The sequence below is a fragment of the Trichomonas vaginalis genome, chromosome V (genome assembly GCF_026262505.1).
Source record: "Trichomonas vaginalis G3 chromosome V, whole genome shotgun sequence".
Lineage (NCBI taxonomy): Eukaryota > Parabasalia > Trichomonadida > Trichomonadidae > Trichomonas > Trichomonas vaginalis.
The window spans coordinates 8,485,841-8,508,330 of NC_067207.1; the positions used below are offsets into that span (position 1 = coordinate 8,485,841).

Genomic DNA, 22,490 nt, shown 5'->3' on the forward strand with positions numbered 1-22,490 from the left:
AGATTATTCCTCATAGCTATCAATTTCTTCGGGTGAATCATCAAAATCAATATATTCACCATCATTTATTTCATCTTTGATGGCCTTATCATCATGTTCATCATCAGATGGATCAAAGTATTCTATTCCTGTTGTCCAGTCAACATTTGGTTGTGGACCTTGTGCTTGAGGCATTACGTTTTCGTTGTGGATCTTGAAATCGTCTTTATGAGCAATAAAATACTTAGACATTCTCATAAGTCCGAACTTGACTGTTCCCGTAGAGCAGAAAAAGAAATCTTCAGTATGATCAGCGTAAACCATGAAAGCTGGGATGTTCTTGTATAAATAGCACCATTGTGGATCAATTGCAATCTTGCAACCTTTGAATAAATAGTTGACTAAATCAAGATTGTGGGCAAGAATGGCATTTCTCATGCAAATTTCATCAGGCTTGTAACGGCGAATACATTAGTTCACAATTTCACGACTTCCGCTAGCGAAAGCGAGATGTATGCATTTTTTTGTAAATTTTGCGCCAAATTTTGTACGTAAAATCTTAAAACATTTAGCAGCACCATGATAGCAACACAGCTCGAGAAGACTGAAATCAAAAATTTCTTCGCATGGATATAAATCTGAGTAAATTGTTTGTTCTGGATTGAAACCTGGCAATTCAGTGAACTGAATAAAAGCAGTATCATTATCTTCCATAATTGCTCTGAAAATTGTTCCTTCTTTGTGAACATCTTCCCTATATTTTTTAGTATAAACCCATGGTTCACTAAATTGAGTATGTTTTTCGTCCTTTATGATTTTATATTTCCTATATAAGAAGTATGCACAAATAGGATTATCCGTAGAATCTCTTTTTGGCTTGAATTCTAGAAATAGTCTTTTATAAAGTGAAACGTATCCAGGTAAGAAGCGATTTCTATACTCGGCAGCTCTTGAAATTTCACTTAATATTAATTTTACGGGAATTTTATATCTATTAATAACGGTCTGTTTAATTTTTTCGTAAACTCCGTCTATTATTTCAGGATTGTTGGATGAGAGTTTGAAAATGCCTTCATATGCATCAATGTACTCTTTAAAGAGATCAACAACTTCTGCAAATCGCTTGTGATCTGTCATTTACTTTTTTTTATACAAAACTTTTTGGAGTGATTTTTCAGAGCCAACATTAAGATATCAATAAAGAAGAAGTAGCACCAAATATTTAGGAAACCTCTAATTATTAGGATGTCAATTAGAACAACGGCTCTAGAGTATTCGATGAGATTATCGAAATAAGCAGAATATTATCCTATATTCATTCATTACTAGAAGTACTTACTGATAAAAGTTTGAATTAATTTTGTTTTAAAGTTCAAATTAATATCCTCTCATATTTTCAATTCAAATTCTTCAGTAAACCAAGGAAAGATAGTAACGCACAACAGAATATACACTGCAATGTGAAGAGCAGTTAATCTTCTTATGATGTTAAAGGTGACATATGTACGGAAATAAAATTAATGATTTATTAAATAAATTATTAAAATAAACCAAGTTCACTACCTTTGCTAAGAGTGAATACAAAGAAGGATATGAAATATCGGTAGTGTTCGGATTTTTTGCATGTAATGATGCTACATGCTTTGATGCAATCTCTATTAAGATGACAATCTTTATAAAGATGTTCAAGGAATGATTCTGTATTATTCTCAATGTTAATGCCACATGTGAGGCCAATGCAGTTATAAAATGCATGTGTTTGAATAGTTTTAACACAAATAAGGATGTTGATGTGAGTAAGAGATGTACAGTCTGCAAATGCATAGCGATAGATAGTTTCAACTGAGTTATCTGGAATGAGGATGTTGACAATTTTCCTGCAGCCAAGGAATGCACCGGCTGAGATATTACGAATAGTGGATGGGACGTAGAAGAATTTGCATGGAGATGCAGGAGGGAAGCAGACGATTATTGTTTTATTCTTGTCGAAAAGAGCGTAGTTATCTACTGTGAAGTACATGCTGTCATTGCAAACAAACTGGCGGAGTGATGTACATCCTTCGAAAACAAAGTAACCAAGTGATGCGAATGAACTGTTTTCGCCAATGATGAATGTATCAAGATTCATGCAGTTTTTGAATGCATAATCTGAGATTAATTCTGTATCATGTGGAACTGTGAATGTTGTTATATTTGTAGAGTCGAACGCATTTGTTCCAATTTCTCGGATCGAATTAGGCAAATTAATATATCGAAGTTTTGTCGCTCCGTTAAAAGCTTGAGAAGGAATAATAGATATTGAAGGATTTCCTAAAAATGTGATATTTTCGATACCTGAATTTCTAAATATATTTGAACCTATACTTTGAATCGTATCAGGAATCTCTATTGTTTGCAATGAAGTACAACCTAAAAAACAATTATTACTGATCACAGTGATATTTCTTAAAATAATTGTTTTCAATTTTGAACAATAAATAAAAGAGTTACCCCCTAAACCTGTTCTATTTGATCCTTCGAAGATCACGGTTTCTAATTTTCCACATGCATAAAATGCAATACCAATTGATTTGATATTTCTTCCAAAACGAACTTCCTTTAATTGATTGCAATATTGAAATCCATAAACACTAATAGTTTCTAAAGAATCTGGGAAATAAATAGTTTTAATTGAAGCGCATGCTCTGAATGCATAATTTGCAATATATGTTAGTTTATTTGGAAAATCAATACTTTCAAGATTGAGGCATCCCCAAAAAGCTGCATCTCGAATCGTGGTTAAACTAGAGTTCGATGTGAAATTTATAGTTTTCAGTTTCAAAAGATCTTTAAACAAATCATTTGAAATAACAGAAACTGTAGATGGGATGTCATAGTGTTCAAGTTCACTGAAACGCATATAAATGATTGTTTTGTTACCATCGTATAATAAACTTTGATTATCAAAAGAAAATGGAGCTTCTTCTGGAAAATCAAGAAAAACATCAAATGGGAAACAATTTCCTTCAATCCATTTTAGACTTTTAGGAAGTTTCATATATTTTAAATTACCGCATTGATAAAATGCTCCATTTTTGATAGTTGTAATCTTGTCATTAAAAGTAATATTCGAAATACTAGAACTAACAAAGCATCTCATTGGAATAATTGTGATTCCTTTTCCAATAACAACAGTATTGAGATATCTGCATTGAGAAAATGCATTATCTCCAATTTTTATCACTGAATCTGGAATAGTAACATTAATAACATGTGATCTTTCAAATGAAGAATCGAGAATAGTTCTGAGTTTTGAATTAAAAGTAATATTTTCTATAGAATGATCAGCAAAAACAGCTTTGCTCATTGTTTCAACTGTTTCTGGCATAATAAAAGAGGTAAAGTTTTTTTGGAAGCATAATATGATTGATGTTTTAGCTTTATTGTACAGAACCCCACCTTCTACTGAGAAGAAATTGTTTTGAGAGTCACAAATAATTTCATTAAAAATAGAAGCACCCATAAATGCGTATTCACTAACATATGATACATTTTTGGAAGATGTATTTGTGTTATCAATGTTCCAGAGAAAGCACCAATTCCAATACTAACTAATTGAGATTCAGGTCCAATATTTATAGCTTGAAGGCTTTTACATCCAGATAAACAAAAATTCGCTAAATATTTAATTGAATCTTGGATATTAAATGATGAAAATAAACAATTTGAAAATACGCCCTGAGATAATCCTGATAAATTTTTAGAAAGAATAACTTGAGATAATGTAGAACATCCTTCAAAAGCATGTGATTTGATTTCTTGAAGGAATTCGCAATTTGTGAAGTCAATGAATGAAAGTTTATAACAACCCCTAAAAGCATAGTCACCAATGGTTTTAAGCATTGAGTCAGGAGTAAATGTGATTGAAAGGAGTGTGTTTTGGCTATAATTTGTTGCACTTGCATCTCCTGTGATAACTTCGCATGTTGGTTTAAGAATAACATGAACACTTTGGTCGGTCGCAAATAGGACACGATCATTATCAATATATGTTTCACCAACAACTATTTGTTAGTTCTCATAGAGAACAACAGTAAAATAATTTGTGAATCTTTGAAAATTAATTTTCAATATATTATATCATTCATCGGATCAATAATAATATTTTATCATCAAACGCAACCGTTCATTTTTCGGATCTGAAATTTTCATTCAATTTTTCAGTCCTTTGAAAAAAAAAGTTTGACTAATTTTAGATTTCGCCTCTTGTTTCTGTGGAATCATATGAAATCCTCAATAATAATAGTATATCAAAGCAAACATTGGTATTCTCAAAACAGCTATTTGTTTGCCTGACCATAAATTTATTTAAGCATGTGCAAAGATTTTAGTTTTTTTAGACATTGTAGATGGAATCATCAATATATCTTGATAAATTTGTAAGTAAATTAGTATATTCTTCTTGTTCAAGATTAAGTGGGATGATTCCTGTCAATGTCTTGTAAACAAGACTGTCTGGTGGATCTGTAACGTACGGCTTAAGATTTGGAGGTATTTCGAGTGGTCGTGATGACTTCTTGTGCGATGCTTGAGTAGCATTTGATCTGCCTGTTGTACAATCATCAGTTGCCAAAACATAATGAATTATCAACTTATAAGTTCCCTAAGACATGGCTCTATTTATTGGTAAGGCTGCATAATTTTTTGCGCCCCATATTTAGTATCTTTGTTAAGGATGGGCACTCATAGGCTCCTGACAGCATAAAAATGTTATTATCTCACAATATAAAAGGAATCATAGGAATCTACAACTATATCTATATTGTTGGAAGACTTCTTAATGTATCATGCATATAAGTTATATCAATAACTCCATTATGTTATATGATTGTAATCATATTTTCGTTTCATGTTCAAAAACATTAAAATCATACTAACTATATGAGTATTATATTTAGGAAGCTGATATATAGATATGATAAAATCCTAGGTTTTGTGATTAAGAATATATACTTATCTTTTAGAAAATAATACTTTTATAAAAAATTATATCTTATATAATCTAAAAATTTTGGACAATTAAAAAACATTAATTAAAAATAGAAGGTGAAAGTGTTTATTCAAAGAAGGTGCAAGATTATGATGTTTTGAGGGTGAAATAAATTTAATAATTATTTATGTGATTTAAGAGTAATACAATCATCGGTAGCTTGAAGACCTCTCTTTATAGCTCTTAATGCCGCAAACTTTTTTTGAACTTGCTTTGAATTTTTGAATGCTTTGATTAAATCTTTTGTTGTATCATACATTCTGAAATATCTGTTCATCATTTCTGGCATTGTTGGTAAATTTAACCTGTATCTTATTGCTACAATCGTTTCAAACATACTTTCATTGAAATGCAATATTGTGACTGCCATCCTAATTGGCCAAGAAGCATGCCAATTAATATTTTTATTAGCAAGCATTGCTTTGATATGGTTTATCGATTCAACTACTTGAGTTGAATGAATCTTTTTTACCATATCAAAGATTTTTACGGTATCTTCGAGGAATTTTTTAAGTGTTTTTATAGCAGTTTTATTTTTTGCATATTTCCATGGTTTAATCATCTTGCATTTTTCAGGATCTGGACAAAATTTATGATTTCCGGCATAATGTTTAGCGGAATTCAACCATAAAAACTTCTTTGTTTTAATTGACATATGTGTGTCATTGAGAAGTTGCCTAAGCCAACGCAATAAATTCTTTGAAATGCTAGATAAGATTCTGAATTCTGGCAGTTTGAGCTTTTTCTGTATATTGTTAAGAAAATGTCCAGGATCTCTGTATTCTCTGATACCTTTGAACGTATTTTTGATTGTAGAAACAATTTTGACATCGCCATCATGCACAAAAAAATTTACACGTTTTTCATTATTCCAACGCTTCAGCATTCTTTTTAAGCCTTCAAATTCCATTTCATTTGATTTTCCGTTGAAATTACCTTTGAAATTTTTAAAAGATTTAGATATCACTTCCCAATCTACAATTTTTTTGAGTTTCTCTTCTACAAATTGTACATAGCAAAACATTGCATTTCTTCTCTGACTCCAAGAACCGTCAAACAAAAGTCCCGAACATTTTCTCATTCGAGATTTCCAATAATTAACAGATTCTCTGGCAACTTCTATGATAACACGACCAACCTTTTCTTGGACTCGATGAAATGTAGCTTCTGACGGAACTTTGATGTTATTCAGCATGAATTGAAATTCTGATTGGCAAAATGTAGCGCCGCTCAATAATACAGATAGCACAAATTCAACAGTGTTGACGACATATGGCTCTACCCTATTTTTCGCGCTTTGAACTAAGTTCTTTATACGCTTTGCAACTGCTTTTGTTCGCCGCGGCATGAAAAATGAAGAATAACTTGACGGTTTCTTGAACAAATGGTCGCACATTCAAATATTGTGATGTACGATCAGGATAAAAGAATGTTGTTGCCGTGAATTTAGAAAATAGCAAAATTTCAATTTACGCAATCGAGATATAACTTGATCGTTTGAGCGATAACCATGGCACCCATAGTATTAATGAAAGTACTCATACTTACAATTATTTTCTCCCATAGGAATATTGTTCAATATATTTTACCTATAGAGGAAATCTCGAAATAAAATCGAATTTTTTCAAAAATTACAAAAATCAATTTTTTACAAAGATGTTCGAAAAATAACATTATATACGCATCAAATCAAAGCATTATATGGAGCATTATAATTCTATATATGATTGTCCATCTTGCTGTTGTGCTATATTTTTTAAACAATAATTTCATTGTTGAAATTAAATTTGCAATTTCAGTAAAAATTGCGACCCATCATTTTGAATATAATTGAATTAATACATTTATTGTAAGAATATTATATACCAAATATTAGACTTCCACATGAATCCTGGTATGATATTATAAGTATTGCAAAATTAGAAAAAAATATGCTCATGATATACTAAAATTCATGTTTCAAGGTTAACTTATAAATAAAATAAGTTCGAGAAATGCATCACTAAATGTTTGAGCTTGTGCACTATAATGCTATATAATAGTCTTCACTGTTTTTAATATATTGACTTTGCTAGACTTGATTTTTTTCATCACCCTAATGAGTGCCCATCCTTAAATGAGGTACAAAGTAAGATTGCGGAACAGTGTGCCATTCTGGGAGACATGCACCCATAATTTTTTTAATAATCGTTTTCCTCAATAATTATAGATGGCAGGGATAGACTTTGGGGTTTTGAGGGAATTGGGTTTTGCACCATGTAAAATAAGAAAATCGATTAATTCCTTGTTGTGTTCTCTGCTTATAATGCTAAAAGCTGTATCTCCGTATTTATCTTTTTCGTTGATATCTGCACCGTGTGAAACAAGAAGTTCTATTACTTCTTTATTATGTCTTAAAGCTGTCAAATGAAGAGGTGTTCTTCCATTTTCATCTTTTTCATTAATACTTGCACCATGTGAAATAAGAAGTTCAACTATATCTTTAATATAGGGTGTCCAAAGGTGTGTTTAGCACAAACCTGAATACTGCGAATAGAAATAAACAAGTTACATATATATAAAGTTTATTTAAATATAATCACCATTGGATTCAATCACGCGTTCGCAGCGATCGATCCAGGCTTGAAAGACACGCTTTAAATCATCATGAGAAAATTGCTCAAATTGCTCTCTTACAAAATTTTCAAGATCATCTGGACTCGCGAATTCGCGTCCTTCAGCTCTCTTTTTTAGCGTGCCGAATAAATAAAAGTCAGAGGGTGCAATATCAGGTGAATAAATTGGGTTTGGAACAACTTTGACATTGTTTTCCACCAAGTAATTCATTACCTTATGACTTTTGTGAACTCTTGAATTATCAAAATGAATTGCAAACTTTTGTTTTTGTTGTTTGGATTTCTCAAACTCATCAGAATTGATAATTTGAGTAAGAACATTGTCAATTAGATACTGAGCATTCATCGTATTAGGTTTTTGAAGAATATCAATTGCGATGATGCCATTCACGCCCCAAAAAACCGACAACATCATCATTGGTGTGTCAATTTTTTTCTTCGGGAATGTTTGCGGATTTTCATCCTTCGGGATCCACATGATTTTGGCTTCTGTTGCATATTGAAACCAAGACTCGTCCCCTGTTACTAAAAAGCGAAACTTCTTGGATTGATACGCACCCAATATAGAGAGGAGCTCTTTCGAAGATTGGACTCTAGATTTTTTTTGAACTGAATTAAGGTTGTGCGGAACCCAACGTGTATACGCTAGTTTGTAGTTCAAATAATTGTGCAGATAATAACTGACTGTTGTACGTGGTATCTTTGTCATCTCCTCTATCCTTCTGAGTGATGCTCTTGGGTCTTCATCTAGCGCTTGAAGAATTGCTTTGATTTTTCTTTGATCCGGCGATTTTTTGTCAATTTTTATGATGGGCGCCTTTTTGTTCATGAAGTGATACATCCTAACATGATACGTTACAGTGAAATAGCTAGGAGCATCCATACCGAAGCATTTTACCAATGTCTCGTAGATTTTTTTACAGTCTTTGCATTTTTTTGCAAGAGCGAGGATGTTTTCTTTATGATTCATTAAAAAAATGAAAAAAATTCCGCCAAAATTTCCCGCGAAACCGCCTCTTGTCTCAAAATCCATTTTATATCCCGGCATGGCGCCAAAATACAACATACTCATCATATACATATATTCATATTTTTTATTATATATTTATAATCAGCATATATCTCCTTTAATAGTCTCATATAGAGCGCTGTGCTAAACGCACCTTTGGACACCCTATATTAAATCTTGCTGCATTATGAAGGGCCGTTTCTCGATTTTTATTTTTTTTTTTTCATTGATTTTTGCACCGTGTAAAATAAGAAGTTCGGCCATTGCTTTATGCTTATAACATGCTGTAATATGAAGAGGGGTATCTCCACAATTATCTTTTTCATTGATTTTTGCACCATGTGAAAGAAGACATTCTGCAATCTCCGTAGTATTGTGTCGTGATGAAATATGCAGTGGGGTGTTCCCTTCATCATCTTTTGCATTGACTTTTGCACCATGTGAAAGGAGAAGTTTAACTCCTGCTATATTATTCATGTTTGTAGCAGCATGAAGAACTGTTTCTTTACTATCATCTTTTTGATTGATTTTTGCACCATGTAAAAGAAGAAATTCTGTGACTTCTGTTTTAGGAAATGATGCTGCGAGTTGAAGAGGAGTGAAACCAAACTTAGCTCTTTGATTGATTTTTGCACCATGTGAAAGAAGAAGTTCGACCATTTTTTGCTTTGTAAAAATGCAGCTTTATGAAGAGGTCTTTCTCCATCTTTATCTCTTTCATTGACTTTGGCACCATGAGAAAGAAGAAGTTTGGCCATTTCTATATTATCGTTATATGTTGCATAATGAAAAGCAGTTTTTCCCTCTTCATCTTTTTCATTGATTTTGGCTTTGAATGAAATAAGAAGTTCGGCTGTTTCATCATTATCATTTTCTGCTGCATAATGAAGAGCAGTTTTTTTATAATCATCTTTTTCATTGATATTTGCACCATGAGAAAGGAGAAGTTCAGCTATTTCTTTACTATTATTTTCTGCTGCATAATGAAGAGCGGTTTTTCCATGTCTGTCTTTTTCATTGATATTTGCACCATGAGAAAGGAGAAGTTCGGCTATTTCTTTACTATTATTTTCTGCCGCATAATGAAGAGCGGTTTTTCCATAATTATCCTTTTCATTGATTTTAATATCGCGTGAGAGAAGAAGTGGAGCGGTTTGTATACTATTATTTGCTGCCATATAATGTAGAGCAGTTTTTCCAAACAAATCTTTTTCGTTGATATTTGCACCATAATAAAGGAAATATTCGCAAAGGGATGGAATATCAAACATCATTGAATAAATAAAACATTTGTTAATATCATTCTTTTGATCGAAATAAACTAAAAGTGATTCCAGATTTTTGTATTGTCCACAAGCTAATAAATCCATTTTTGAGTTATATTCGCTCATCAAGAATGTAACGAAATCAATGTTGTGTGAAATAATTGCATATTTCATAGTAATTTCATCAGGCTTTTGGTGTTTCAAACATTCACTCATAATCTCTTGATTTCTTCCTAAAAATGAAAAATCAATGCAATTGTGAGCTATTTGTGAGTCAAATTTTGTTCTTAATAACTTGAAACAATCTACTGCTCCGTGGTAACAACATAATTCAAGTAACGTTGCTCCTTTATCAACAATTGGATACAAAGAGTTGTAAAGAGTTTTTTCTTTATCAAAATCATCGCGTTCGATGAATTGTATGAATCTTTCTTTGTCATTATCCATAATTGCCGTGAAAATATTATTTTCTGAATGAATGTTGGGATTTTGAAATTGAATTTCTTTGAATTTTTTATATTTGTATAATGTAATCCCATACTCTTTATAAAACAAGAAGCTACAAATGGTAGGAATTTTGTTGACCTCTGTTACATGATAATCATCAGTTATACGTTTTGCAAGATATAAATATGACTTTGTATAGCGATTATTATACGGAATGATATTTAAAATATCTCTTACAATGCTTTTTGGGAAATAATTATTTGAATCTATCAATTCTGTTTTGATCATATTGTAAATCGTGTTTAATTCTTCTTCATTTTCCGTTTTTAGCCGATACAATGCAGTATATGAATCGATATAGTATTTATAGATATTTCGCAATTCATCGTATTTATTTGTGTTAGTGTCTTGATCAGACATGCACTGAACAACATCTTTGTTATTCAATAAGGAATAAATACAATAATATGCATGTGAAAAACAATGCCCACAAATTTCAGATAATATTTATCAATTTTGATTATGTTCATAGATAAAAAAGGGAACTTCATCGACAACAACGGTATCGACCAAAATTGTTCCCATTTTTTCAATGTTCATATTGTATCTAAATTGAATTTTGCATTTTGCTAGTATTACTAGCCGAACACAGCTTGCAATGATATAAAGTCTTTTACAAGTAGCTACAACATTTATGAATGCGTTGAACATAACTTTATTTTCATGTTAACTTCTGAAATTGTTTCATTTTGTCGAAATATTCGCATCAGCATCACTTATTGTCGCCTGGGCACCCTTAAGCTCATTCAAAGAAGTTCAATGGAGCCAAATGTGTTAAAAGAAATCCAAATTTTACATTTTAAAAAAACAATATTAATTTTTACAAAATATAACAAAAAAACATTATAATTGGATATATATAAATTATACACCATCATAAAGTCTTGACATAGGATTTGATTTGTGGGTCTTTGGTTTAGTGATCATTGGTACATTGGATAAGCTCTTTGATCTATCTCTCTTCTTTGGAACAAATGTTGGAGCTTTCAATTTAGCAGTTGCTACGAAATCAGGTAATTTTTGTTCTGAAAACATCTTTGTTGTTCTTCGAGATGATTTTTCTCTTGCGGAAGGCTGAGCTGTATGTGTTTTATTCTCATCTTCTTTGATATCCAAATCCTTGTTCTTACTTAATAATTCCGATTTTTCTCTCTCAAGGATTTCTAATCTCTTTATATATTGGTTAAGTTGTCTCTGCTTTGTATGTTCAATATCACTGATTGTTTTTTCGCTGTAGTTGATAATCATCGCTTGTTCGACTTGATAAGTCTTTGTAAGTTTCTTATCTGCGACATCATAATCGTCTTGCATTCTCTTCTGCATTGCTTCTGTTTCCTCTTTCTCTCTTGCTTCAATTTGTGCGGAAATTGCATCAACATGATCTAATTTTCTTGATTTAACCATCTTTGCAAGCATATTCCTCATATTCAACAGTTCTGCTGATGGTTTCTGGTATTGCTGTGATTTATCAGGTGCTGACCATTGTTGATCCAATTGATCTAAAGCTTGTAGATATTTTTCATTGAGTAATTGGAGTCTTGTATTTGTGTCTTCTTTAACTGCTTCAATTTGCTTATCCCAATGTTCATTGACTTGATCTAAAGCAGATTTAGTTTCTTTGATCTTTTGATCTATTTCGTCGTATGTAGCCTTAGTCTTTGGATTCCTACTTGCTTTGTCAGCTCTAAGTTCATTGGCAAGACCTTGAACATAAACGGCTTCTCCTATTAAATCGTTATCTATGCAAACATCAACATATCTTGATAAATTGGTAAGTAAATTAGTATATTCTTCTTGTTCAAGGTTAAGTGGGATGATTCCTGTCAATGTCTTGTAAACAAGACTGTCCGGTGGATCTGTAACGTACGGCTTAAGATTTGGAGGTATTTCAAGTGGTCGTGATGACTTTTTGTGAGATGCCTGTGTTGCATTTGATCTACCTGTTGTATAATCATCAGTTTGAGCACCAGCAGATTCAGTGTTATTATTTGGTTCTTGAGCAAAATCTTCTTCTGGCTTTTGATCTTCATTCTCATTAGCTGATTTTTCTGCTGATTGGTTACTTTCCTCTGTAAGAGTTTGTTCCTTTTCTCCATTCATGTTTAATTTTTCTTTAATGACTGGAGAAAGCTTTGTTTCTGCATCAGTAGTTTCGGAGTCTTTTTTATCGGTATTTTCTGCTTTATTTTCTTCAGGATTTTTATTTTGCTGTTTTTGCTCTCCAGATTCCGAAGATTGATTATTTTGCTGTGCATTTTGATCTTCTTTTGGAAATTGGATTACAAGCTTCTCTCCAATAGATTCTGAAAGTTTTGTGTCAGCATTATCTTGATTTGGAGTAGAATCTTTATTTTCTTCAGCTGGTTTGTTTTCTTGCTCTGGTTTGTTATCAGCAAGATTTCCTCCAAGAAGTTCAGAGAGTTTAGCTTTATTTATTGTAGATTCGGTTTGGTTTTCATCTTTATTAGCTTCTTCAGTGCCGTGTGCATCGCCATCTGACTTATCAGCGGTAGAATTAAGCAAAATGCTTAATCGATTAACGCCAATTTCGTCACTCATCGATTTTCAAAAAATAACGGGTTTCTATTCAGTATGTCATTCACTCAAAACAATGGATGATTAATATTCATCTCAATGCATACATTCCATTTTAACTCAAATTTCATGCGTCCTCCATATTTTTGGTATAAAATTTAAAAAATAATTGGAAAATTTTATCAAATTCAGTTGGATGTTAGATTATTAGATTTATGAGAAGTAACGTGTTAAAAAGCAAAAAGTAAAATAATATCTTGGGTTTATAGAAATAAAGAAAAAAGTGGGTGAACCGTGAATCGAACACGGATCTATTGAGCCACAATCAACAATACTAACCATTATACCATTCACCCCTCTGAAAATTTAATTTAAATTTTATTAATCATTTTAAATTGAAAAATCAAAAACAATTAGTGTGTTGTTGAGTATCAGAGATAATATCTCATATACCAGAAACCACATATTCTTTTTTCATATATCATTTCTCAAAATTCTACAATATAATGTTACTACAATCATACTAATCCACAAAGAAGGAGGAAATGAAAAATATATTCGACGTTGAATTAAATAAATAAGTTTTATTTATAAAGAAAAATATATAATATATAATTTATGTTAATTATCCATTTGGTTATATGCATCCTTGTCGTACTTAATATCAGAATTGATCAATTCCTTGAATGACATTGGCTTTTCAGGTGCCTCAGTCATTTCTCCAGTGATGTTCTGGTTCAAACCTGTTGTATCCAAATCGCCAAGTTCTTTCTGGTCATGAATAACGGAGTCCATGATCATCTTCTTTCTCTTCTGTGAGTTTTCGATTCTTTCATCGATTGTTCCTTCCATAACAATTGAGTAAATTCTGACTTGTTTCTTCTGTCCGATTCTGTGAACTCTATCTTCTGCTTGTAAATCAATAGCAGGATTCCAGTTCAATTCGAAGAATACGACAACGTTTGCAGCAGTCAAGTTAATACCATGACCAGCAGCGCTTTTAGTTGCAATGAACAAATCAGGACCATTTTCACTCATGAATGCATCAATGTTTTTATCTCTTTCGTCTTGACTTAATGATGAATCAAACTTAACAAATGTAGTGTCAACCAAACAAGGAATGACATATTTAATGATTTCCTTGATTGCTGATTCACTTTCGCAGAAAATGACAACTTTTTGTCTCAAAACTTCTTCTTTTCCTGGACCGAAACCTAAAGTATACAAAAGCAGATCTCTTAGAACAACCAATTTTCCTGATTCTTCAATTGTTCCTTCGCAAGAATCAGGACTTTCGAGTTCTGGATGGATATTTACATTCCTTTCAAACTTGAGTTTCGTGAATGTTGCTTCTGTTATTTCTTCTTCATCGATCTGTTCGAAATGGCTTTGTAAAAGGTTCTTTTGTACTTCAGAAAGAGTTGCTGTTTCTGTGTTATAAGATTTAGGCAAAACAGAGTTCAAAACATCTGTTTTCAGACGACGCAAAATGAGAGGCAAGACTTGGCTGTGGAGGTCTTCAAGGGCCTTCCTTCCTCGCTCTGTGTCTTGCTCTGATGCGTTTGTATCGAACATTTTGTTGATTGGATTTTCATACAATTTCCTGAATTGTTCCAAAGGACCTAAATATCCCGGCATCAAGAAATTGAACAAAGACCAAAGATCTAAAGCACCATTTTGGATTGGTGTACCGGACAAGATCAATCTGTGTTCACTAGAAATACTTGTTATGTTTTGAGCTGTTGAAGAACTTGAATTCTTAATTAAATGTCCTTCATCCAAAACAATGTATTTAAATGGTCTTCCGATGTTTAAGTTAACGAAATGTTTGGACATTCCATAACTTGTTACAACCAAACCAGAGAATTTCTTCAAATTATTGTTCTTGAAGAAACTTCTGTTATTTATTTTGACTGTTTCCATCCATGGGAAGAACTTTTCAACCTCTTTTGTCCAATGATAAACAACGTTTGGAGGAGCGAATATCAATGAAATAGGATTCTCTCCTTTCTCTATTGCATGTTTGTGGACTGTTGATATCGCGCAGAGAGTCTGGAATGTCTTACCAAGACCCATATCATCAGCCAAAATTCCGTTCAAACCGAATTCCAAAAGAAAACCAAGCCATTTGATACCATCGAATTGATAATCCAAAGGAGAAACACTTGGTTCAGGAAGAATCTCCATTGGCTTGATAAGCTTCGGATCAAACAATGGCTTAAGTTTTTCAAGTGACTGCAATTTGAGTTCTTTCAAATTTTCAGGAACATTTAATTCGTCACTTTTTTCTAATGGCAAATATTTAATTGAATTTGCCAAAGAATGGGAAATATATTGTTGAACGACTTTGTCGTCAGTCTTGAATCTGTTCTCGAGCAAAGAAGGAATGAAGAATGAGCACCATTGATGCTTTCCGAACTGTATATTTGACATAAACAAGTCAATAAATTCTGCCTGACCTCTATTGAATTTTGGCAAATCCATTGTCAAATAAACTTGCATGAATTCTTCTGTTTTTCTTCTTGCGTAGATTTCAGCAACCCATGCAGCCATTGTCACCAAATATTCTTCATTGTCTTCAGCGAAACATTTGATCAACTGTTCCAATGATTCCCTTGGCAAGATGTTGTTACCCATCACATAATAGTAACATCTCAAAAGTGTCTCTCTTGATGAAATAACTTTTGGAAGAATAGTTGTACACTGTAACAAAATGTTGTTCAAAACATCAGATGTGATGTCACGTCTTACTTGACTTATTGCTACAGCGAAACTTCTGTTTGGATTTGACTCTGGTATTAGTTTAGGGAAGAAACATTCTTCATGGTTCGTTGATTCTTCTGAAATCAATTGTTCAATGATGATGATTTTTCTTTCTTCATGTTTGTAATTTTTAATGGATAAGGCAACATAGTCTGTAATGAACTTGCGGAATGCGCCAAGTTTGACTGTTGTTATCTCTGGAATGTAATCAAGTGTTTTCCTTGGTTTAAATGTAAACAAATTTTTGAAGATCGGAATTGGATTCACTTTTAATATCATTGGAGAGATTTTAGCAAGTGTAGGCTCTTTTGCAAGCATTGACAAGCAGATAATATAAATAAAACAGATTGCAATTGGATTTTCGACACCTTTAAATGTAAGATTCTCTTTTACATTGAGATTGATGTACTTTCCAATTGATATAAGAATGGAAATGATACTTCCAAGCTTGTCCAAGTTCTTCTTGTCACTTGCGATGTTGCTACAGATCCTTACAACGTAATCTTCTCCAAATTCGAATCCTTGAATGTCAAGAAGTGATTTCAAGCAGTCGAATAACGAGACTGCCATAAGATTATACTTGTCTTCGTTGAGATTGATGCGAATTAATGTTTCTGACAGTCCGGCAATATCATAATCGGACCAAACATCGAGATATCCGACCTTCATGGTGGCTGTGAGTAGTGCATATGCTGACTTCCTTGCTTCGAGTGATCCTGTGGATGGTGTACCAGCAATTATGCATTTGTAAATTGTATCGAGTCCTTCTTTGGTTGCGAAGTAAGTAACGTCTTGTTTTTCGAGTAATTTGAGGGTAATATCGAGTAATATTTGGTTGAATGAGTTAATTGGATCGTAATTCATGAATTCGTCCCAAACAAGCTTTGCAACTTCATCTTTTTCCTCAATTTTACCGACAATTGGATAAACAGCTTCTGCAGCGTATGTAATGACGTCTTGGAAGATGTCGTCGTCGTGAGAACTCTGAAATGCGTTCTTAAAGTGATTGTAGATCCAATTTATGTCAAATACTTTAGCATCAATGGCACTGCAGTTCTTAAGGATAAGCCATGCGCACAATCTGAGTTGGTATGGCTCAGCTTGTATTAATTGTTCGATGATTGGAATTAATTGTTGAGGTTTTGTAATAATGATCTTGGAAATTAACTTGCAGGCTTCCATACTGACAGGAATAATGACCTTGTCTGATACAGAAGCATCGATAAATCTATCTCTGCAAATTAAAATCAAAAGACGTACTGCGATATCTTCTAAGTAAAATTTTGGAAGAGAAATTAACTCGTTACGCTCTTTAAGACCTTTGTAAACTTCTCCTAAAGCGATAACAGCACCATGTCTGTAAAACCAATCATTAGAATCGAGTTTTGTCAATAGAAGTTCTGTAAATTGGCAAAGTTCTGAGATGTTATTGTCTTCTGCTTTGAATTGTTGATTTTTATAATCGCTGGGTAGTTCTGTTTCTGATGACCATGTATTTAGTAAAACAGGGCAATCCTTGTCATTGAGAATCATTTGAGCATTGAATTCTTCGAACTTTCCATAGTTCCTTGTAACACTCCATCTCGAATATTTATGATTGCATTGAGGAATCAAAAATCCAATAGCAAGAGCAGCGCCACAACGTGTATCGTAGTTTGGATGCATGATCAAAGGATAGAGTTTTTCGAGCAAATATGAAAGTTCATATGCAAATTCTTTTTGGAGGAAGCCAATTTGCTCTGCAGCTGCACGCTTCATAGCAAATGTATACTTATTTCCCTTCAGAATCGAAATAAGACGTTCAAATTTAGAATTTGTTGACTTCTCTTTTTCGCTCATCTAAAAAAATTTTTTGCGAAAATTTTCATTGAGATCAGAATTGTTTTAATCTAATAAATGAATTCTTTCATTTTCGTAAATAAAAATTCATTTACATTCAAATTCTCTTCACGTCACTTTTCCTCATAATTTTTTTTATCAAAAATGAATAATAATCGTGAGATTTCCACTAAAATGGAAGGATTTATTTCAAGTTCTCCAGCTGAATTAACTACTCCTATTGTTAATTTCAAGAAGGACATTGAAAATCCTTTTCTAACAGACGATTTTAGAGGATCTATCAAATCACATCCTGATCCGAATCCTACAACAGATTTATTTTGTAAACCTGGATTAGAGATGTCAATCGTCGTTCCAGATAACACTCCTGTTATTCCTCAAAACAAATTAACTAATTTATCAACAATGTTTTCAAATCATACTTCATCAACAGCCTCTTTTGATACACCATTTTCTTGCATAGATTCGAATGATTTATTTGCCAAAGCTGATGCGAAACCGAACGAATTTCCTATAGGCGAGTACTGTCAACTTACAATACAATTTGACACGGTTGAAGCTGCATTTGAGGATGTAGAACCAGTTATTATTACTTCCTTCCTTTATTCTTTAGATTCCAAAAAAATCATATCGAATTCTTGGAAATTCTCTCCGAAAGGATCGGTTGGCATCTTACAAGCCAATCGTATTCCATTTTCATTCAAAAACGTAGCTACTTTCCAAATTGATCCTTTATTAAAAACCGAAAACATCTACTTCATGATTCTATTGTCTCATCCTACAACAGTTGAAAACTCCACCGAAATTATTAAATACTACAACACACCAAATGCTCAAACAAGGGCTGTTGCTCAAGCTCATCTCAAAACTACTTTTCCGAGAGTCAATAATTCTTATTCACAGTTCGCTTTCGGATTTATGGAATTAAATTCAATTATTAATGGTGATGATAAGTTCAAACTTTCAAAAATTTATTATGTTGATAATATCGATAGAGATAACATCTTTGAGAAGATCCAGGAATGTGTACAAGGCAAAGGCAAAATGATGCCAATCAATATCAACTTTATAAAACTACATAGTGTCGAAAATATTATACGTCCTAAGGTCTTAGCAAAGCCGCAACCATTCTTAGCGCCAAACCATCAAGTTTTCGTATCTCTTAAATCTGCAAACATCAAATCGAACGCGAGAAATATTCTTATAAAAATGACTATCAGAGATACGCAACACTCGCGTGAACTACCGCTTTTATGTAACCCATTGAGCCAGGATGCACTCGATACAGCCGTTTACTCCCATTGCGTTTACCACGAAAAAGCTCCGAAATTTATTGATGACTTTATTGTTGATTTGCCATTCCCTGTCCAACAGGAAGCCTACCTTGTGTTCGAGATCTTCCACGTTCACGCGAAAGTCTCTGACAAATCTGATACCCATATCGGCACAGGATCATTTAAACTCATAGACAAAGGGACAATTCAGACCGGCCGTCACATTGAAATTCCGATCACTTTAAATGGCGAAAAAGACAAGTCTTCTAAAGTTGAGATCTCGATTAAGAACAATTCCTGCTACCAATCGGATAATGCCAACATGAACAAGCTATTGAATGAAAAGGACCTCGAAAAGTACATCCCTCTCCTATCTCCAGAGTTAATTATCACAAATTTGACTTCAATTTTAAACATTTTCCTTGAAAAGATGGAAGAGAAGAGTGATGACTTCAATATTGATCTTTTAGCTAAAATCCAAGAAGCATCCGATACATGTAGCAATGTGCAATCATTTACGAAATATTTAGCAATATTTACAAAATATTTCGCATTGAAACAGAAAAATCCATTTAGAGGTGTCCGAAAAGAAACGAATATACAACTCACAGACTTTTCCAATGTGAATAATTCAGCATGTGCAACTGTTTTGTCTACACCTACTTCGCTAGGAAATCCAGATGATTTGTTGGACGCATTTTTAAGTTGTCCACCTTCTAATTTGGTTCCTGTATCAAATTCATTCCCTGTACAACAGGATTTACTAAATATGACTGAGAAGAAAGACTTAAATAATGTACACAACAAACTCATAAAAGGATTGAACAATTATTTGAACAAAAATGAATTGAAAAATATCATTTTGTTCACTGATTTCATTTTCTCTTCGATAATTAAATCAATGGCAACAACGAATGTCGTTGATTTTGATTCATTTGGTGATATGTGTACTAGTTTCTGTTCTGCAGCCATTCAAGTAAGAAGAGGAGAATGGAAACCGACACTTTCATACAGTTTATTCTGCCAAATGTTGTTTGATTTAGGATTTTTCAATGAAGCAAGTTTAGGCATTGAAACAATGCTGAAAATTCTAACAAGCAACAATGTTATCAATGATTCCTTATGCTCTTTTATTTGTTTCACTTTGAAACCTTCTTTCTTTTACATCACGATTGCCAACCATATTAATTTCAAGAAAGAATTTAACAACATGATTAAATTTTTGCTCGGACACAAAGATCAGAAAATTAATCATATAATAAGAAGAGTTTGCAGAGGAATCATCAAATGCTGTCAAACATATGAACCAAAGGTTGCTAGAGAAGTTTCTGATTGTTTATTACCTATTTTAATTGACTTGAATACGAACGCATTACCTCCAATGAATGAAGTTTATTCACTTTTGTCTTTGTTCATTTTCATTTTGAACAACATGACAGAAAGAGGACTTCAAGACCCATCAATCAACAGATTAAGTCTTTATGAAGTTGCTCATTATTTGTTGAACCACATCAATGAGAAACTTTTCACTAAAAACAAATCAAAACCAAAACCAGATTTGCAATGTTCTTCAAAAACAATAAGAAATGACATGTTTAGTTTACCACCACAAATTCCACAAATAAAGAAGAACAGAAGCCAAACAGATCTCAAGAAATTGTCAATAGATGGTGGAAGTTCAGCAACAGACAATGATGATGATTTGATTTCATTTAAAGAAGAAAATATTGATCCTTTGAATGAATTACATTCCGCGATTTTGAGTTTCATGAGAGTTTGTGTCGGTTCTCCAGTAGGTGATGTAAAACCAGATGGATTGATTAATTTGGTTTTCCACATGTGTTGTTCGAATCTAACTCTTGCTAATTTTGATAGATTATGTTCAATGACGAAATACATTTTCGATAAATTTTCTCCAGTTATATTTAACTGCTCAACACCTCCAATTGCAAGATTACTCCATTGTTTCTTCATTGTTTCCACCAAGAACTACAATAAACTTGATACAGTTGGTGGATTGTTTGTTAGTTTATTCAACAATGATTTAGAAAAATGCCATAATAATAACAGAAGTGCTGTTATTGCAATGAGATTTGTTTCATTGTTAACTCATCAAGAAATAATCAAAGAAGAAGTTGGAAGTTTCTTGGAAAAGATGAGTACGAGTTCTAACAATGCTTTGAGGAATTTCGCATTGACATTCATGAAAATCAGAAAGAACTCAATGAATTTGACATCTGAACAAGTTCATTTCGACAGAGTTCCTGAATTAATGATGGAAAGAGTTTTCCTGTTTAGAACATGTCCTGATCACATGTTAACCATTTTGGATGAAATTGCAAACTATCATTTGAACCAGGATATGAAAATGGAATACGTTTACACATTGATTCTTAAGATGGCAATTATCTTGGAATTCGGAGTTTTCATAGGCGAAATTCCAAATTTGTTTGGAACAAAACACTGCGCAAGTCAGTTTTTGAAGAATTTACCAATCGCTGAATCAATATACTGCCATGATGCTTTCATTAATGATATGCCGAAAGTTCCAGGATTCTGTGGAAATCCTTGTTTCTCACAGAGTGGCTTATTGGGAATAATGATTTCAACAAGCGAATACTGCCAAAAGAACCAACTTTTCGATGCCGCAACTTATTTGTATGACATTGCAATGCCTCTTTTGGAATACTCCAGATTGTATTCGATGTGTTCCCAGTTCCTTGGAATATTCTCCGGTTTGTTTAGAGCTGAAGCTGCAGCTCCAAGTATGAATTCCGATGTGATGCAAGACAGATATTTCAGAGTTATTTTAACAGGAAAAATCTTTGGCGAAGATGAAAACAAAGGTTATGTTTACCACGCTAACAGATTGACAAGAGTTTTCGATATCTCAAAACAAATTGTTGCTTCTTATAACCAGATCTATAATGGAAAGATTGATTTGCTTCAAGCATCTGCCGGACAAAGAGATCCAACAATGGGATACATAAATGTAACATTTATTGAGCCATATCACGATGATGATGACGAATTAAGTGTCGGACAAGTGAATTTAACTGATGAATTCTACTTCGACACACCTTTCGTTCCTAACTCAAACAAAGCACAAGGCACAGTTGAAACGCAATGGATCAGAAGGACAGTAATTAAAACTGCTCAGCCTTTGCCATGTCCATTGAGAAGAGTTCAAATTTTACCTGATCAAGAAAAAGTCATCGAATACGAACCAATCAAAGTCGCTTATAGACAAATCAGGAATAGAACTAAGTCTATCTTAAGTGCTATCAATGATTGCGACTACTTGACAATCCAGCAGTTACTTCATGGTTCTCTTTTAGCACAAGTTAACGAAGGACCTGCAAAAATTGCAGAAGTTTTCTTGCAGGGAGATTCTCCTTTGAGGCCAAAGATGAAGAAGGAATTCTTGCTTTTCTTGGACGCAAACGAGAAAGGTGTGAAGAAACATGCAGAATGGGTTGCTGATAATCAAGCATTCGTTGCTTTGCAAGTTCAACTGGAAGCAGGTATGGATGCATTACGCGAGAAATTAACACCTCTTCTTGAACTTGTTCAAGATTAATTATTTTATATCTTTTTTATTCTTATCTTAAAATGTTTCTATATAATGCAATATTTTTGGAATTTTTATATCTTGGCAATTTAATTTACGTCAAG

At 32.9% G+C, this 22,490-nt stretch overlaps 10 protein-coding genes and 1 non-coding gene across 11 annotated transcripts, besides 4 other annotated features; 1 reads left to right on the top strand and 10 right to left on the bottom strand.

Moving 5' to 3' along the window:
• Positions 1-3: 3 nt before the first annotated feature.
• On the bottom strand, positions 4-417 carry TVAGG3_0300480 (spectrin binding; the record flags this gene model as incomplete). The annotated part of the gene is made up of 1 exon (XM_001330657.1): positions 4-417. One exon carries the CDS (start codon positions 415-417, stop codon positions 4-6), a length of 414 nt encoding a protein of 137 aa, XP_001330693.1.
• Positions 418-450: 33 nt separating this feature from the next.
• TVAGG3_0300490 (spectrin binding) lies at positions 451-1,116 on the bottom strand (the record flags this gene model as incomplete). The annotated part of the gene is made up of 1 exon (XM_001330656.1): positions 451-1,116. One exon carries the CDS (start codon positions 1,114-1,116, stop codon positions 451-453), a length of 666 nt encoding a protein of 221 aa, XP_001330692.1.
• Positions 1,117-1,505: 389 nt separating this feature from the next.
• Positions 1,506-3,747, bottom strand: TVAGG3_0300500 (regulation of response to stimulus; the record flags this gene model as incomplete). Its single annotated transcript, XM_001330655.1, has 1 exon — positions 1,520-3,481. The coding sequence occupies one exon, from the start codon at positions 3,479-3,481 to the stop codon at positions 1,520-1,522; it is 1,962 nt and encodes a 653-aa protein (XP_001330691.1).
• Positions 3,748-4,354: 607 nt separating this feature from the next.
• TVAGG3_0300510 (uncharacterized protein) lies at positions 4,355-4,591 on the bottom strand (the record flags this gene model as incomplete). Its single annotated transcript, XM_051229506.1, has 1 exon — positions 4,355-4,591. The coding sequence occupies one exon, from the start codon at positions 4,589-4,591 to the stop codon at positions 4,355-4,357; it is 237 nt and encodes a 78-aa protein (XP_051099236.1).
• Positions 4,592-4,691: 100 nt separating this feature from the next.
• Positions 4,692-7,120: a mobile genetic element.
• Positions 5,965-6,203, bottom strand: TVAGG3_0300530 (zebrafish ch211-108c17.2-related family; the record flags this gene model as incomplete). Its single annotated transcript, XM_051229507.1, has 1 exon — positions 5,965-6,203. A coding segment is annotated over one exon (239 nt), but the record flags the coding sequence as incomplete, so codon positions are not given.
• A 376-nt stretch (positions 7,121-7,496) lies between the features above and the next one.
• Positions 7,497-7,524: a terminal%2Cinverted (terminal inverted repeat of Mariner transposon ID:TVAGG3_0300540).
• Positions 7,497-8,800: a mobile genetic element.
• TVAGG3_0300550 (Mariner transposase) lies at positions 7,577-8,704 on the bottom strand (the record flags this gene model as incomplete). Its single annotated transcript, XM_051229508.1, has 1 exon — positions 7,577-8,704. One exon carries the CDS (start codon positions 8,702-8,704, stop codon positions 7,577-7,579), a length of 1,128 nt encoding a protein of 375 aa, XP_051099238.1.
• Positions 8,773-8,800: a terminal%2Cinverted (terminal inverted repeat of Mariner transposon ID:TVAGG3_0300540).
• A 305-nt stretch (positions 8,801-9,105) lies between these two features.
• Positions 9,106-10,764, bottom strand: TVAGG3_0300560 (protein kinase protein; the record flags this gene model as incomplete). The annotated part of the gene is made up of 1 exon (XM_001330652.1): positions 9,106-10,764. The coding sequence occupies one exon, from the start codon at positions 10,762-10,764 to the stop codon at positions 9,106-9,108; it is 1,659 nt and encodes a 552-aa protein (XP_001330688.1).
• Positions 10,765-11,182: 418 nt separating this feature from the next.
• On the bottom strand, positions 11,183-12,963 carry TVAGG3_0300570 (uncharacterized protein; the record flags this gene model as incomplete). Its single annotated transcript, XM_001330651.1, has 1 exon — positions 11,269-12,963. The coding sequence occupies one exon, from the start codon at positions 12,961-12,963 to the stop codon at positions 11,269-11,271; it is 1,695 nt and encodes a 564-aa protein (XP_001330687.1).
• A 260-nt stretch (positions 12,964-13,223) lies between these two features.
• On the bottom strand, positions 13,224-13,295 carry TVAGG3_0300580. The gene has a single exon. It is a non-coding gene; the product is annotated as a tRNA-His (tRNA).
• Positions 13,296-13,503: 208 nt separating this feature from the next.
• TVAGG3_0300590 (B-TFIID TATA-box-binding protein-associated factor 1 family) lies at positions 13,504-17,541 on the bottom strand (the record flags this gene model as incomplete). The annotated part of the gene is made up of 1 exon (XM_001330650.2): positions 13,561-17,541. The coding sequence occupies one exon, from the start codon at positions 17,539-17,541 to the stop codon at positions 13,561-13,563; it is 3,981 nt and encodes a 1,326-aa protein (XP_001330686.1).
• A 145-nt stretch (positions 17,542-17,686) lies between these two features.
• Positions 17,687-22,472, top strand: TVAGG3_0300600 (dedicator of cytokinesis DOCK family; the record flags this gene model as incomplete). Its single annotated transcript, XM_001330649.1, has 1 exon — positions 17,716-22,395. The coding sequence occupies one exon, from the start codon at positions 17,716-17,718 to the stop codon at positions 22,393-22,395; it is 4,680 nt and encodes a 1,559-aa protein (XP_001330685.1).
• Between the last annotated feature and the right edge of the window lie 18 nt (positions 22,473-22,490).